Below are 18,338 nucleotides of genomic sequence, written 5' to 3'. Positions count from 1 at the left end.
AAATGGGAGAAATTTAAAGGAGATCTGAGAAGTATGGTTTTCCTTACGGAGAGTGCTAGGTATTTGGATAGAAGAGACGGAGCTTAATGCAGGCAAATGGGATCAGCAAAGATTGGGATCAAAGTCAATAAAAGTGCCATTTTTTGTGTCATATACATTCCAGATTCAGTGAAAAGAAAATCTGCAGTTCATCTGCTAAGCTTGGCCAGTACAGCCTGAGATCACAAAGTCAGTATTTGACTGTCATTGGGTGAAACACACATCCTATTACTCTGCCTATTCCTCTTTTCTGGAGGCACTAGTTCTAAAGTTTAGATTTTGTTCATGACAAACACATTGAAAAACTTGAATATTTAAGCTGTTTTAAATTCATTGATCATGTTTCCAAACAGCATAAACAAAGAATCAAGCCAGCATAAACTCTAAGTTATACACTAATGTTCATCAACAAAGCACCTCAGAAAATATGTGCAATATGAATGCACTAAGTACTGCAACAATCATAAAAAGAGTAAAAGTTCAAGCATTCTTGTCAACCGACCCGGATAAAATCCATACGCTTATAATACTTTCTGCAGTAAGAGTTGAAACATTATTTATAATTTTATGTTCTAAAGATGCTTGAAACATAGAGAGTCATAGAGTCATACATTGTGAAAACAGGTCCTTCAACCCAACTTGCCCATGCCAACCAACATGCCACATCTACGCAAGTCCGACCTGCCTGCATTTGGCCCATATCCCTCTAAATCTATCCTATCCGTGTACCTGTCAAAATGGTTCTTAAATATTGTGAAAGTACCTGCCTCAACTACCTCCTCTGGCAGCTCGTTCTGTACACCTACCACCCTTTGTGTAAAAAATGTGCCCCTAGGGTTCCTATTAAATCTTTCTCTCCTCAACTCAAACCTATGTCCTCTGGTTCTCATTTCCCCTACTCTGGATAAAAGACTGTGCATTTCCCTATTGATTCCAAGATAGGATAACATTTAGGGAAACACTTAATAGTTTATCTCGTTCTGTGTCTTTTTACAGAGATTCCCTATAAACAAGCAACTGACTGTTGAGACTTTAATTTGCACCTACTTTGCAAAAATAAACTTAGACAAATAGTTTTTTTTAAACAGTCTGATACTTTAGGCAAGCATCATCTCAGACAATTTAAAATCTATTGCTTTTGCTTTAAAAGCAGATATCTTTTTTACCGTCCCATGTATATGTGAGTTTTCTCAAACATACTTTATAACCTAACAGAAACTTAATAAGAACAAAATAGAATTTAATTTTCAATGCCTGGTCACTCCAACTACAAAATATAAATGAACGTCAGGACTGGTTAATGGCCAAAAGTTTGTCAATCAAAATAAATGCTTAATATTACGTGATAATAATTATCCAGTGAGCTAATGCTAAAACACTTGCCACTACACATCTGCGGCAGTCTTACAGGTGAAATACTTTCCAGTTCATTGTCATCAGTATTAGGTTGTTTTAATTTGCTTTATGTACTTTCTCCAGCATCCATCTCTTCTCCCACATAAAGGCATACAATGCCAAAACTTGTGATGATAAAATTATAGGTTTCATATTATAAAGAATGACAAGCAGCTGGCAGTGAGTTTTAAGCATTAATTTAAGCTTGGTGTTCTGTTGATGTTTCCAAGTCTGCTTAAGCTTCAGTCGTACCATTAATGGCGTCTTCAGAATCACTTGATTCAATGACTGCTTTTGTAAATCATTGCTGGCCATCTGTTATGCTATATGTATTTGTTATGAAGTAACACTAGACAGAGATAGTCCCATTACTTTCGTTCGAAAATCTAATGTAAATGAAATGATAGCTCCTGCACAATTAGTTTTTAAAAAAAAACACTCCTTATATTTCCTTGCAATACTTAACATTGATCAAGCAGTGCTTCCGTGGGAAGAATAAGCTAGAAGACTTAGCAAAATCCAAGTCTATCAATTAATTTTGTAATTGAAGTGAATAGGATTAAATTAAATTATTAATTTATCAAATCTGTATTTTACTGTTAGACAAACTAAGAAAAGTAAGAATCCTTTCAGGTTTAGCCACACAACCAGAGCCTTTCACAATATTTTTTAGGAAAAATAATAGTTTCTAAAATAAGGTATGATGATGCCATGTATGCAAAGGGGCCAGTGTTTTATTTTACATTAAGTTGCAGCCCCACCCTGATTCACATAGTACCAAATTTATCAAAAATGCAATTGTGTAGAATTGCCTGCTAATAACAAAAAATATATATTGTTCTGATGGTAACATCAGGAAGAAGTTCAAATCCAGATGTTCATTACTTTATTACAAAACTTTGACTATTTTAATGAAGTAACACCCACAGAATATTTGATTATTACAGGCTTAAATAGGACAAGCAGTCAAAGTATATTCTGTTGTATTTTTAAAAAAGCATACTCCCAAGGACAGTGATCTGATGGAGGATGACACCTTTATGCTGTCCGATGTGAACTGTCACACTGGTTTATATAAGCATCCACCTCCTGAGAATAAAGCTTTGAATATCTTCAGTAAAATCTTATTAACAGCAAACAAAATGTCTCAACAATTTGCTTTAAAATAAAAAATCATCTCTCTCATCTAAAGTTACATCATAATTGATGGCATGGGACATCGGTAAAAAATGGATTTAAATGCAATGAGGTAATCAGTGCTGAAAGAACCTTCAAAGTAACAAGTTGGGACATATTTTGAAGCAATCCAATATGAAGACACTCTAATATGTTCAGCAAGATTGTTTGATTTCTGTACTTCTATTTATAAAGGCACTGAAAATGTATTATGACATATAAAATAGTCTAATAATAATCACTAAGTCAACATGTGATATTTGAATGATATTATTTGTAATTATTCCAAAAGGTCAACTTGAACACCATTTAGTGAAGGCGTGGGTGATTTCTAAGGCACAGGAATCTTATTATCATGATCACTTCAGGGGGAGAATGAAACATGCAACATCTAACATGTTTCTTCCCTGGAAGTCGGCCCTTCCTTGCTGCTTATACCCTGGCCTCTGCTACAACAAGACAGCAAGCGGTTATTAAACAGGTTTGCAAGTACATTGGATTGAAGTGTACTGGTGTCTGGGATGTGTAACAGGCACACAGGAACAGGAGGCCACCCTGAATAGCTACAATTACACATCCTTTCTGAAAAGACCTGTGGTTCCTTCGGAGATATTAACACTGATTTTTTTTTTTTGGGTTACAAGTTAAAGGAAACATTTCATTAATTACAAGGGGAATTGAAAAAGAATAGCAAAGTTCCTTATTTAATTTACAAATTACATTTTTCCCCAAACCGAAATTAATTTATGTATCATATTTATGCATGTATTAGTTTCACAGCGAAGCAAGTGTTTGAATAAATTCCAACAAAAATATGTTGCTTGTTTTCTTAATGAGAATAAAAGCCATCTGCTGCTGTTTGCCACGAATCAGTAATTATTGCAAACTGTACAGATCCCCAATATACCAATACAACAACCACTTAGCACTGCAGGCACTACACTGATCAAAAATCAGACTTTCAACAAATAAAATCCATAAAATTAAACAAAAGTACTAATCTACAGCAACTCGTAATTTCATTGGATAAATTAACATTTCTGACAACAAAATATGAATAGTCAGGGCAATTAAAGATTTAGTCCAATAAGGAATCTTCATATTTTATGTGCTGTCAGATATTTTCATTTATCCAACAAATTTTAAAAGAAGCATGATGAGCAACATAACTAACAAATGAAGGAAGACTGAATGCCAACCCCATTTGTTCAAATTTGAAAATCCAAAGGCGTACCTAGTGTTTTCCAGTTCACTGAATGTTTGAAGCTGTACATTCTTGTTAACTAAATAGGGATTGAAACTAAATCTGAAAATTTAATATGGAATAAACATTTCCATATTGCAATGTGAATTCCCCAGTGACTATTGCTAACATGTGTATGACATTTATGATATTTGTGGCAAATGACCTGTGCCCTGAATAAAAGCCAACTGCATAGTGCATTATTTTACTGTTAGATGGATTAAATGGAAGACATTCAGCCCTAAAAGCTGTATAACTTTCTCAACATTTATTCCACTGCTTTGGATTTTAGTTTTATCATACAATAGCACATGGATATGCAGGGAAGAGAGGATAACCATCACGTGTAGGCAGAAGATATGAACTTTGCATTATGTTTGGCACAGACACTGTGAGCCGAAGAGCCTGCCCCTATGCTGTGCTGTTTCACGTTAAGCATTCTCATTTCATTTCAAGATCATGTATTCACAAGATAAAATGCTCTGCTCACATTATCTCTCGGAGCATGGAAATGTACTCCACAAGCAACTGCTTGTGTCGCTGAACATTATACGTGACTGGATAGGGGGCAGCCCCTTCTGTATTCCTCTTTCCATCATTAGGAATGCAGTGAACCTCAATGCTCAGATGGCACCACTGAGACCAAATCTAACAGTAGAAGGAATGACAACCTAAGCTTGCAATTTGCCATGGCATGGGATACTTAATTTCATTGGCTTTTCTATTTAATGTAGTTACCAATGAACTTAATTCCACTAATATAGTAACAAATGAGGACTCCTCTCTACAGTTCCAAAAACTGTGTTTTGATTTTAAATTTACAAATTTAAACCAGTTAGTTCCTGCTTCTCCGTGACACAACTGTTGCCCTTTTTTAAATGATGAAAGCTAAAAAATAATTTCGAGCATTTCAATTTTATTTACTTTGTTAGTGGAGTTCATCTGCTTAAAATATTTTATTTGTATCTGTATGTTATTGGAATGTTCTGTCAGCCCAGCCCCTCACTGCAATTACTGATAAAATACGCATCTAAATTTATTAACATCATCTGATATTTAAATGATTCTTTGTACTGAACCGATGAGTTCAGTTTAAAGTCGTGTGGGTTATTTCTTACTAAATTTGTTTTCATTCCCTTTTTAGAACCTATTACCCTGAGCTCAATGGCTTTGACAGTCCTCTGTGACAGGGTGTCTTTAACTTATCCCAACAATATGCCAATGAAATAAATAATTGACTCATGCAATTCATTGCACAACGGAGAGTTTGAGGGAATTAATGCAAGTGCAGTGCTTTAATTAAACATATGGATGGATTAATAGTTTATGTCCATAAATGCTTAACAAAAGCATATTTAATGTGAGATTAATTAGAATGATGAATGTCTCCTAAAATGTTTGACACTGCAAATTAATAGATGTTAATCCTTTGGGAAGCCCTGGATAATATTTGGCACTGATGAAACTTTTTTTGCGAATTTGACATCTCATGAAAATGATGTAATACTTGAGCCCATCTGCACTGAATATCTGAGCTGGTCCCTCCAGCCTGGCTACAATTGGACATTCTGCGGGGGAATATTATGCCAAAAATGAAATGAATTCCTCCCCCCAGATTTTCTGCTTAGTTTTATTTGTAACATAACATCTATCATAAACTAGTGCAATCGGGCAACAGAAAATCATAATTATTTTAAGAATGGTTCTTTAACAATATTCCTTGTTATGGTTTAAAGCTGCTGAGATTTAAAATCTGGTTAGTACAAGTGAAATGGATTTCTCACAAGTAAGCCTCTCAATCACAGTCCAACAACTGTAAGTAACCAGATCGTAAATTACTAGAAATTATCTTTCAAAATATTTTTAAAAAACTTGTTTTAATTAGATTGAGATACAATAGTCTACTTCACGGTGAATTAAGAAAAAAATTACAATCAAACCATTTAAAACATACCTATTAGTGTGTCCTTGAGCCCAAAAGATCCAGCTTAATTTTTAGTTTTGTAAAGGGCCTGCAAAAAAATGCAATTAACAGAAACTCTCAATGGCAATTAATTCACTCTGGTGGTGTGACCAGCTTTAAGGACAGAGCCTGCAGCAAGCTTAATGGTTTTTTTTAAATAAACTAGCACAAAAGATCATGGAAACTTGAGCTGCACTGAGCATAATTCATGCTTCAAAATCCACACACTTTGGGGGAATTGCACAGAAGAAACAAGCACAAGCAAGTGGCAATACGGTTGCACTTGCAACAGTATGAATCCAACTGGTCAAAGGTACTAAACTGGATTTGTCTTGCTCAAAAAAAAATAAGGCAATAAACAAAATCAGATCTATTGCAAAATAATGTTTTTATCAGAACTTTTGCTTTAACATGCATGTGGATACAAATGTCCATGGTCTGGACTTCTGCAATCTGATTTTGCATTTTTATAAGTAATCAACGCGTAGCACTTTAATTTGAACAAGATTAGCTTAATTGAGCAATACAGTAACCTCCTGCAATGTTGCTTTAGAGGTGATTGTGTCAGACGAGCTGTAAACATAGCTGAAAATGTGTCATCCAGGTTTAGTAAATATGAGCTTTTCAGTTTTAAAGTTGCCACGAATCAATGCAATCATTGTCAATGGGACACAAAAGAGTGTTTGTTCCTCAGTGCCTTAACACAATATTGGATGGTCCCTTAAGTGGAGCTGACAAAACTGTGTGCGTGTAACAGATGAACGTTGCTTTGAAAATTGTTATTCCAAGGCAGTTAGAGAGTCTATTATTTATATGTAGAGGGAATTCACCACAAAAGATTTGATCCTTCTGGTTCTTACTGTGACTACTCTTTATCAGAATAATATTTTAAATTTCACAGCAGCTCTTCCAGACCAGAGGTCTCTCTCATCTACATTGATGGAGTGGCTGCAATAATGACAGTTGCTCTGTAAGCACTTTATCACCTGAAGAAGAGGCCGCGGGGATCATTCCTGCACACCTGGGTCTTGTGGAATAGGCTCCTCTAATCAAAGTTACCATCATTCCATTGGACCTGCACACTGTGACTGATGTGGGGCCAAATTGCTGGTGGTGTAGCATTACTTTTTATCTTACAGCTTAGAGTCTGTAGCTTGAGTCAGGCATATACAAACAATTTTTAAAAAACTGAATAAATCCATATGAGGAAAGACTGGATAGACTTGGCTTGTACTCGCTAGAATTTAGAAGGTTGAGGGGGGATCTTATAGAAACTTACAAAATTCTTAAGGGGTTGGACGGGCTAGATGCAGGAAGATTGTTCCCGATGTTGGGGAGGTCCAGAACAAGGGGTCACAGTTTAAGGATAAGGGGGAATTCCTTTAGGACCGAGATGAGGAAAACATTTTTCACACAGAGAGTGGTGAATCTCTGGAATTCTCTGCCACAGAAGGTAGTTGAGGCCAGTTCATTGGCTATATTTAAGAGGGAGTTAGATGTGGCCCTTGTGGCGAAAGGGATCAGGGGGTATGGAGAGAAGGCAGGTACAGGATACTGAGTTGGATGATCAGCCATGATCATATTGAATGGTGGTGCAGGCTCGAAGGGCCGAATAGCCTCTACTCCTGCACCTAATTTCTATGTTTCTGTTTCTAAACTGAAATTTAATATTATATCAGAAAGTTGACTCCAATGCAAATTAGATTCAGTAAAGTGATTTGTGAAGAGAACTTTGGGCACCAAAGACAATGATTCTGTATTGAGTTATATTTGAGGTGCTATGCTTTGTGCAGAAACATAATTGACTTATTGGACAGGCTTGGATGTAAAATTCATATTTGTAATCAAGGAGGATTTCAATAAATTCAGATTAATAATTAACCATTTTATTTTTAGTTTATATTATCTTCCATGATGAATGATTGAGGTGAAGTTTAGGATTTTCATGGTTGGCTGCTTATAATGGCATAAATTCTGCATCATAGCAGAGTTTTTGGGTTGGGCATTAATACTCATGAAGCACCAGTTTCAAACGTGGATGTAAAGGCCTGATGCACAACATTTCCCATAGCTTCCCTGGGATGAAAATTTAGTTTAGTTTAGGTTAGGTTAGAGATGCAGCATGGAAATAGGGCCTTCGGCCCACCTAGTAAGCGCTGACCAGCGATCACCCATACACTAGTTCTGTTCTACATATTACCATATTACAGAAAGGTTTACAGAGCCAGTTAACCTACAAACCTGCAGGTCACTGGAATATACTCGACGGTTGTACTATTGTTGGAATGAGAGAGTTGTCCTATCACTAGCACCTAAAGAAATTAGATCTATTTTTTAGAGTTTTGAAGAATAAGGGTAATCTTGTTAAAATATGTAAATCCAAAGGGGGTATGGTATGTCAGGGTAAATGTTAACATGTGTCCACAACTGAGAGAATCTCAAATTAGGGTACGTAATTATAGGACAAATGGGGGAAATTGATTATTTACAACTGAGATACATGACAAACTTGAGGGGCTGAATTCTGCTTCTATTTTTCTTATGTCTGAGAAAATAATTTCCAAAAGAGGGCCAAGGTTAACAAGTAGCCAGTGTTGCACTGAGCTAGCTATGATAATGGGTCATTCAAAAGCCACTTCATTCACTGTCACTGGCAGCTCGGCCCTCATATGTACCACTCTCTATGTGAAAACGTTGCCTCTCAGGTTCTTATAACAATATAACCATATAACCATATAACAATTACAGCACGGAAACAGGCCATCTCGACCCTTTTAGTCCGTGCCTCTTATGTCATCTCGTTCTTGATTTCCCCAATCCTGGGAAAACATTTCCAATGTATTCTCCTCACAATTTTATATACCTCTACAGGATCACTCCTCTCACACTTGCGCAGCAAGGAATAGAGTCCTAGATTGCTCAGTTCTATAACTCAATCCATCAAGTCCTACCTGCCCTGCCTGCTGAGTTACTCTGTCATATTGCGTTTTGCATAATCCTCCAATAAGCGTCACAAAAGTCTTGTACAAATACAAAATAACATCCCAACTTCTCTAGTCAATATCCTCAATGATTAAGGCCAGCCTGCCAAAAGCCTTCTTTGCCACTCTATCTACCTCTGTTGTCACTTTCAAGGAATTCTGTACTTATACTGTCAGGTCTTTCTGTTCTACAACACTCCCGAGGGCCATACCGCTCACTGTGAAAGTCGTACCCCTGGTTTGACTTCCCTAATGCCACACCTTGCGCATATCTAAAATAATCGTGTCATTTCTCGGGCGACTTATCCTGATGATCAACATCACACTGCAATTTTTGATAATCATCTTCACAGTCTACCATACCACCTAAATTATCTCAACAAATATTTATTAATCCAATATAAGGACATGGACCTCACCACCAATTCTTATTTTCTTGCCATGGTTATTGTTGAAATGTTGAGTGTATAGTATTTTCAATTTTACATATACTCCCCTCATTTTCACCACAGCACTTAAGCCATTTCCTTCCTTGCCCTCTGCTTGGTACTTGGTAGATATTGTACAGTTCACCATGGATTCAGAGTAAGGAAATGTAGGAGTAAGAACTTTGTAACTTTCTCTCTCTCATTGCCACCAAATATTTTCCTGGGAGAAATTTGGCCTTGGTTTAGCGTTCAGCCAAAACCCTGATTGCCATTTGAAGCATTGCACAGTTTTGACTGAAGGCTCAGCGTCAAGTGTCCTCTTGGCAGGAGTCTAGATAAATCCCAGTTTAGGGAAATGGAGTGAAATCCTTAACCATCTTCTGGTTTCTCCAGTACCTATATCTTCACACATGCCTGCCCTGAGCTGCACTCACACTGGCTCTTTCCATGTGCAGGAAGGAACTGCAGATGTTGGTTTACATAGAAGATAGACACAAAATACTAGAGTAACTCAGCGGGTCAGGCAGCATTTCTGGAGAAAAGGAATAGGTGACGTTTCAGGTCGAGACCCTTCTTCGGACCCAAAAGGTTTTGACCAAAAACATCACCTATTCCTTCCCTCTGGCGCTTTCCATCAGGTTGACACTGGTTGAGATTTTCACCCATTATTGAAGGTGATGATCAATTTGTTTGACATAACCCAAAGCGATCATTTCACACCAATGTTGCTTGCAGTCCAGGATCTTGAGACCAGGATCTTGAGGCTGCGAGTTAATTTGATACTGCTCTAGTTGATCGGGTTCTGAAGACTCAAGTAAAAGTGGAGAATTGGAGAAAGCTGGGAGTGTCATTTATGACCTGCTGATTAAAGTGTTTGAAGCAATTATTATTTGCTCTGTTTGTTTTGGCTCCCAGTCAACATTTGACATTTGACTATTATATTTCCCAGAATATATGAACCCCACCAACCACAGCCCACCCACCTTGTTCACCAGTTCCCTGTGTCCAAGCTCAGGCCAGAGACCACCCTTGTTTCCAGGCATCTCCCATAGCCAGAGGCTTTCCACCATTTAGTCATCCAAAGGCTTGATCAAAGATAGGTGGTGGTTTGCCATTGGCACAAAGCCCAGGAGATTCCACGCTCCACAAGAGGAGAGACATCTGTGGAAACCGGAAGGCTGGCAATCCAACAAACAGCACCCACCTCCTCTGGTCCAACCACCTTTTAAAAGTAAATGTCATTAAATACCAGCTACCAAGATCATACTGCAGGTCAAAAAAGTTAAATCTGACCTTGACTGTACCGAGCAGTCAAAAATTGTCCAAAATATTAAAACGTTCCTAAATGTCATTACTTGAAATGGATAGGACGTGTTTAGAGGGATATGGGCCAAAGGCAGGCAGGTGGGACTAGTGTAGATGGGATGTGTTGGTCGGTGTGGGTAAGTTGGGCCACTCCATAACTCCATGACTAAATGTAGGATGTCACAACAAAAATTCTAAAAATCTTTTGAAAAGCTCAGAAAACCACTTGACTCCCATTCTAAATAGGAAAAGTCAAGTAAGTGAAGATATCTAATAATGACTGAACATTTTGTCAGACAACTACAGAATTTGCCTGTAAGTGTGTCTGTCTGCGTGTGTATATGGGTGTGTGCATTTTCTATTTCTTTATTCAAACGAAGCCTAAAAGCATTTCTCTCTCTCCTCATCACCATATGTGGCGTTGATATCACCAACACAATTTATCAGATTAATTTAGAAAACCACCACTTTGGTACTTTTCTTCCATTTCTTGCCAACGTGCTCTCATGGCACCTATCAGGTATTTGCATCACCCACGGCATTCCAATATGTCGAAGAAGAATTGGAGATGTGTAGAGGACATACATCCTGTCATTGAAGGTAAAGGAACTTGTTTCAATGGTCCAGGCTCTCTACTGGCATCAAAGCAGAAGAAAAAGAGAATATCTGATCGCAGATCTCAAAGCCAGATGAACCATAGCTTACAGACATTCATTCTGAATGAATAAATATATGCACTACATTCATATAAATGGCATGTGTATGAATATGGTGGACAAATATTGCGGGCGGCACACAGTGGTAAAGTTGCTGCTTAGAATGCCAGCGAGGGTTCGATCCTGACTACAGGTGCTGTCCGTACGGAGTTTGTACATTTTCCCCATGACCGTAAAGTTCCTCCATGTGATCTGGTTTACCTCTACATTCCAAAGATGAGCAGGTTTTTAGGTTAATTAGCTTCTGTAAATTGTCCCTGGGGTGTAAGATAGAACTAGTGTATGGGTGATCTTTGTTGGCATGGAGTCGGTGGACTGAAGGGCCTATTTCCATGCTGTATCTCTAAACTCTAATCTCTAAACCAAATCATTCTGATTGAATTGCTGTGAACATATAACATAGTATAATCAAAGTCTATATTGTAAAAGTATACAGTACTTCCTATTGGCCAACAATATATGTACCCAAGCATGGTGCCAAGTTAAACACATCTCCTCTGCCTACACATCAATCTATATCCATCTATCCCATGCCAATCCATGTACCGATCTAAAAGCCTCTTAAACGCCATAATCCTATCTGCTGCTTTGATTGGGGATGAATTTCTGTCAGACAATTTTCATTTATTCACAATGGAGATATTCTTCCTTCGAAACAAATATCTTCCCTGCATTTCACGATTGACCCAGGTTTACATAAGTGAATCTAAGTGCAAAGTGGTGAAGGTGAGATCACTAGATATATTTGAGGTGAAGATGGTTAAACATTTAAAAGGTCGAAGAATCGGGTGTGATGGGGAACTGGCACAGAAGAAGAGTTGGGGCCAGCATTGTTCAGCCGTGATTATATTGAATGGAAGGGCAAGCCTGGAGGATCGGACTGGTGACCCATTCCAGCTCCTATTTGTTTTTCTGTTCTTAAGCATTTCAAAGATTTTTTTTCTCATAAGATTTAAAAAATATATATTCCTGCCATTAAAGCAGATTAGCAGCCACTGGATTGTTCTCATTTGATGGACATCAAAGCATTGAAAAGAATGGGACACAATTTTATAGCTCCACCTTTATAGTGAGACATTTTTTTGTTGCATCACATTTCTTGGAGGAGATGAAGAGAATGTTACATTCATTAGGCATAGAAATAAAGATGAAGGTCATAAGGTCATAAGTGATAGAAGTAGAATTAGGCCATTCGGCCCATCAAGTCTACTCCGCCATTCAATCATGGCTGATCTATCTCTCCCTCGTAACCCCATTCTCCTGCCTTCTCCCCATTACCTCTGACACCTGTACTAGTCAAAAATGTATCTCTCTCTACCTTAAAAATATCCACTGAATCTCATTGTATTGAGGGTACACCCTTTCTACTCCCTCGTTGTGTGTCTGGGCAGGACTGGTGTGGCTGAGGCCAAGCGTTGGCTACCCTGTGGATCTAGGTACCCACATACAACAAGATGAATGGTAGAAGCCACTTGGCTGCTGGGTTCCATGTGGAGAAACCCAAATGTACGGCGATTGAGGAAATGATGGATTTATGGTGGGGTCTCATAAATACATTACCTTGGTTCAGACCCCAGCATGTCCCATTGGATAGTGATTCCAAACCTGGAAGTTCAGAAGTAAAAGGCAAGTTGATTTTCTTTTACATTGTTTTAATGTCTTGGATTATTAGCACTTTCAACTGTTTTCTAGATTTTTTTAAAATTATTCAAAGCTATTTAAAGAATTTTAAACATTTCCCGCACAAACTCTTACAAAACTATAAAGCAATTCACAATGACGCAAAGTGCTGGAACAACTCAGTGAGTAACTGCAAGGGAACATGGATAGGTCATTTTTTGGGTCAGGACCCTTGGTCACCAATCCATGTTTTCCAAAGATGCTGCCTGATCCACTGAGTTACACGAGTGCTTTGTGTCTTTTTTTTGTAAACTAGCATCTGCAGTTCCTTGTTTCTACAAGTCACATACAAAGGCTCACAAGTAGCGAGAGCAGATGAAACTCTGCACACGGCCTTGCCTTGTGTCAGGCAGCTCTGCAAGCACAGTGGCTGAGGCTCAAGCCACCAAGCTTTGCCATGCCTTCTCGCCTAACTCTAGGATTGGGTGGGCAGGACAAATGGATCCGGCATCCGTGCAAGGTTGTTAAAGGGATGGGGTGTTCCATCAGACACCATTCACACAATATATCCCATGAGTAAAGTATCCTTTTGATGGAGTTTCTTTGATTTTATTACTGAGTTTGAGAAAACCAGCTCAGAATTTTTTATTCGATGTAATTGTTTTGATTGTGGATTTTTTTCCTATCCAAATGAGTGAGAGAAATGTAATTAAAAAAATGTATTTCCTAAAAGCTGTTTAAAGTTTTTTTTAGTAAAGGCCTTGTTGGTGATTCATGTGCTGAGAGAGAGAAAGCATGTTATTTTGTTATTTTCCATTATTTTTCTTAGTGTATCTTTATAATCTATTCATATTTGCTTTTCCATGTCACCATTTTGTTTATATGATGCATGTAGCAACTAATCATTCAAGGACAGTTTCTATATGCAACAATTTACATAAGCTGCAGAGTTTATGAATATTCATTTTCCATTGCATACATTTGTAGGTACTTTACAGAATTAGTATGGATGGTTATTTGGACAATGTTGACTTGCTTTCTCCTTTATCTGCTAACTTCGTTTTCTGGTGCAGATAAACACAGAGGACTTCTTCAGAGTCATTTCGTTTTTTGCAAGATTTCATAGTTGCACTACGGTGGGTGAACTATTCCGCTGTTTCTGCAGGATGCATCGTTGTATCTATCATAACTATACTGTTTACTCTGAGCTTCATGTGAACAAGGAATGTCATTGCAGCGTGGTATCTATAACAGCAAACTAATCCGAATCGTATGTGAGATAAAGCGCGCTTAAATGAAAGGGCTGCTCAGAGTTTGTTAAATTAGATGTGTAATTGTTTATTTCTGGTAGGAATTCGTGCTCAATTGCGCCGTTTGAATTGAGGCGATAAAACATAAGTTTTGTTTTATTATGAGAAGCAGCTATTTATGACCAAGCTGGACGCCACGTGAAACAACAATATTAATTTGTGCAGGACAATTATGTAAATATCTTGTGCACGCTCTGACGGACTGTTGAACTTGCAGCCGTTTCACCATCAAGTGGCAATCAATGTGAAATAAACACTGTTGTTACATCTTTGCAACAGGGGCGTTCCAATATACGCTACCATGCATTTGTTTTCACTAAATCTCTCTCGAGCACCATTTGGTTCTGGCTGGGATTTGATCAAAGCTGTGAGATATTAAACTTTAGAAACCTGCATGCTCTTATTTTGGGATTCTGGTATCAGCCTCACTAATACAACACAGAAGTATCAGTGTGAGGAGCGCAGTAAGCGTGGAGCCTCTGATTCTCACAGCCACACGACAGATGCAGGGTCGGTAACCCTTTCACTGAAAGTGCTGGGGAAATTCTCCCCTCTCTGCATGAAAGAAATTTACGTTAAACCCGTCTGTGAACCGCTTCAGACTACATGTGTTTAAGAAGGAACTGCAGATGCTGGAAAATCGAAGGTGCACAAAATTGCTGGAGAAACTCAGTGGGTGCAGCAGCATCTATGGAGCGAAGGAAATAGGCAACGTTTCGGGCCGAAACCTTTCTTCAGACTACACATCGGCCTGAACTCAGCCGTTCGTTCGGCAGCTCAACTCCTCGTGTAACCATAATTGAGTCATTGTGCTGACATTTATGAAAATACACGGCTTTGGCTTTGTTCGTGTAATTTGCAAGTTGAAACCGCCGACAGTAATCAAAGAAATTATTCCAGTCTCCGTCGTATGGCTTGTTGGCATTAGCGAGAGTTGTACCAAGAATGTTCAGCAGCTACCTATCCCGCGAAAGCACTGATCGAAATGAACACGATTAATATTTGCTCGAGCTTAGATCAAATTAAGGAAGTCTTGCAAAGGAACAATGCTGCAGTCAAGTCTAGTCCTTGCAACTGTGCTGTATGAGTCCTCTTTCTCTCTCAAAAGTGGACTCAACACCGCCCACGCCTTTTAGTGTACGGAAAATGATGGTATGAAACTTTGAGCCTGAGGAAGGGTCTTGACCCGAAACGTCGTCTATTCCTTCTCTCCATAGATGCTACCTCGCCCGCTGAGTTTCTCCAGCATTTTTTGTCTACCGTATGAAACTTAACGTCAGGACAATAACCTGTCGTAAAAGAAGCGCAAAGAAGCGTAAAAGAAAATAGCACTCGGACAACAACTCAGCTATTAAGGAGGGTAGAAGTCATCTCTGTTTATTTTATTAAATAATGATGTAAAGAGTGAACCTGCCCATTTAAATGCGAGTATTTTCTAGAGTACAGAGGTACTCTGTCGTTCGGCCGGCTGCCGAGTAAAGCTTACCGGCGTTTGACCGGAGAGAGAGGGAGAGAGAGACCACAGGAGCAGTACAGACACAGCCTGAGAGTGGTCGCAGGCAGCAGAGTATTTAACAGGCTGCAATACCCAGGCGAGCTGAGACGTTGGGACCCGCGCAGCGGCCGCTTGTCTGAGGCTGTAATAGCTCAGCGGGGGCTAATAGCAGAAATGAGAACTAAACGAGCCCAGGAGAGGGTTAATGAACATCCATCTATCACCCGCCGCCACTCTCCCCCCAGTCACTGCTGGTTTGCTGACTTTTCACACATTCGTATTTTCATTTTGATGTGAATTTCTGACTCATTCTGTCCATTTCTGTAGCCGCTTAATCTCCAGTTGACAGCATTTCGCTCTTACTAGATATATTTCGTTTTTTTAATTTTAAGCTCCCATTCCCCACCATCCTCCCACTCCCCCCCACCCCCCCCCCCTCTCTCTCTCTCTCACTCTCTCTCTCTCTCTCCCTCTCTCTCTCCCTCCCCCGCCCATTTTCACTCTCCCTCCCTCTAGTCTACATTATGTTAGGGAGCGCTATTTCCCAAGAGCCGGTCAGAGCTCAGCACCCTACAAACCCCAGGGGAATTTAAGTAGTAAATGCGCGGAGATGAGCCAGCTATTCTGCCAAGGTGGCTTTCATATGTGGAAAATAAAAAACTCCCAGCTTGGTTGAACATGCATAGATTCCGCCGATCGTTTCGAGACGTTCTACACGTATTTTCGGAATTAAATTAATGAGGAAGGTACAGAACCATCAACGGGGAATGCCTGAGTATAAAGCCGTTTCGAAATGGGGGGTTTTGAGGTTTAAAGATTTGTTCGGAAGAGCGAATTACACGTCGATTTCTAATCCGTTTGCACGAAGAAATGAAATCGATCAAACTCTATTGCTTCTAAAAGTCGGCCAAAATGTTGTCCGGCCGGTGCTGAGCTTCTATTCTAGACCGCCTTCCTGTCTCTGCTCCAACGTCTATTCAGTTTCGGAGCACTTTAAATTAATTAAAACAGTAGCGTTCAAACACCTCCAGCTAAATGTATCTGGTTGGGTCTGGTATTGAAGAGGTTTAATTGTTAGTTGTAGGCGTGGGATTTACGCGGAATCTATACTGGCTCTTTCTACAGCGTAATTGGCAATAACAATTGTTTCTTTTTGATGCAGACTAAATCCGATAAATATAGATATATATACACACACACACACACACATATTCCAGCCTGTTTACACACAGTTCACACACACACACATGGATGTATATGTATATGTAAAACCATTCCTCCTTTAATCACTCGTATTGAAACTCCAGTTCACATTATATGAAATTACATGAATTCGAATAACTCTCCTTGCATTGTGTGTTGTCCACTAAATCTCCACAGTCCGTTTATAAACACATTTATAAGACCGACTAAAGTGTTACACTTTTAAACACGACTGAAGGAATTATTTATATTGAAGTTACCAAATTTAACATCTTATCGGCTTTTCCGAGATTTAGGAGAGCGTTTACATTGAGCTCCTTGGAACATTCCTCGTGAAACTTGACGAGTTATGAAGTCAGCTGCCTCTTCCATAGTCAGCTAGTTCCACTTTCACTCATAATGCCCCGGTCACAGTTCAATCTCTAATTCGCTCTCATCATTTCCAAGAAAACACCGGTTGTATCAGGGTTCTCCCTCTGCCTCATAACCTGACACAGTTTTATTCCCGATTTTCCCGATTTTGGATTTTGAATAAATCTATTCGAGTTATAAGCACGGTTTGATTTTCAACTACGGAGACCGGTGACCGTTGAAGCCAAGCTTGTCAATTTCCAAAAATATCAAGTGGCGATGAAGAGGAGTTATAGGAAGCATTTAAATTGTGTCGGGGAAAATATATGATTAAAGAACGAACAGAATGATTGATAAAACACTATCAATGAATATAATGACAGGAAAGGGACACAGAATACGTAGACGGCAGTGGAAATGGCGGGAAAGAATAGAAAGACTTTGGAGAGAAGAGGAAAAATTGGGAAGACAAACATGAGCAATAAAAGTTAAATATTAAGAGACTAAGAGAAAACAACTAAGATTAAGTTTTTTTAAAGAGAGAACTGTTAAATAAACTTGTGAAACTCAACGGATAAAATCAATTTTTTATATAGACAATAGACAATAGGTGCAGGTGTAGACCATTCGGCCCTTCGAGCCAGCACCATCAAGGCTGATCATCCACATTCAGTGCCCCGTCCCTGCCTTCTCATCATATCCCCTGACTCCGCTATCTTTAACAGCTCTATCTAACTCTCTCTTGAAAGCATCCAGAGAGTTACTTCCATTGCCTTCCGAGGCAGAGAATTCCACACATTCACCACTCTCTGTGTGAAAAAGTTTTTCCTCATCTCTGTTCTAAATGGCCTACCCCATATTCTTAAACTCTGGCCCCTGGTTCTGGACTCCCCCAACATCGGGAACATGTTTCCTGCCTCTAGCATGTCCAATCCCTTAATAATCTTGTATGTTTCAATATGATCCCCTCTCATCCTAAATTCCAGAGTATACAAGCCCAGCTGCTGCATTCTATCCACATATGCCAATCCCGCCATCCCGGGAATTAACTTTGTGAACCTACGCTGCACCCCCTCAATAGCAAGAATGTCCTTCCTCAAATTTGGAGATGAA

General features: G+C 39.0%; 1 protein-coding gene across 8 annotated transcripts in view; it reads right to left on the bottom strand.

Annotated features, from left to right (window-relative positions):
• The window catches only part of LOC129709733 (transcription factor AP-2-beta-like), an 81,254-nt gene that overhangs the window by 50,927 nt on the left and 11,989 nt on the right, over positions 1–18,338 (bottom strand). For 4 of the 8 annotated variants that reach the window (XM_055656267.1, XM_055656269.1, XM_055656270.1 and 1 more), the window contains one exon: positions 12,807–12,851. The exons of the other annotated variants lie outside the window; for them this stretch is intronic. In XM_055656267.1, the coding sequence (XP_055512242.1) occupies positions 12,807–12,851 (45 nt within the window). The remainder of the gene's footprint in view (positions 1–12,806; positions 12,852–18,338) is intronic. 8 annotated transcript variants of the gene reach the window in all.

This window comes from Leucoraja erinacea, chromosome 26 (assembly GCF_028641065.1).
Source record: "Leucoraja erinacea ecotype New England chromosome 26, Leri_hhj_1, whole genome shotgun sequence".
In the NCBI taxonomy this organism is placed as follows: domain Eukaryota; kingdom Metazoa; phylum Chordata; class Chondrichthyes; order Rajiformes; family Rajidae; genus Leucoraja; species Leucoraja erinaceus.
This window is presented reverse-complemented; position numbering and strand designations above follow the sequence as displayed.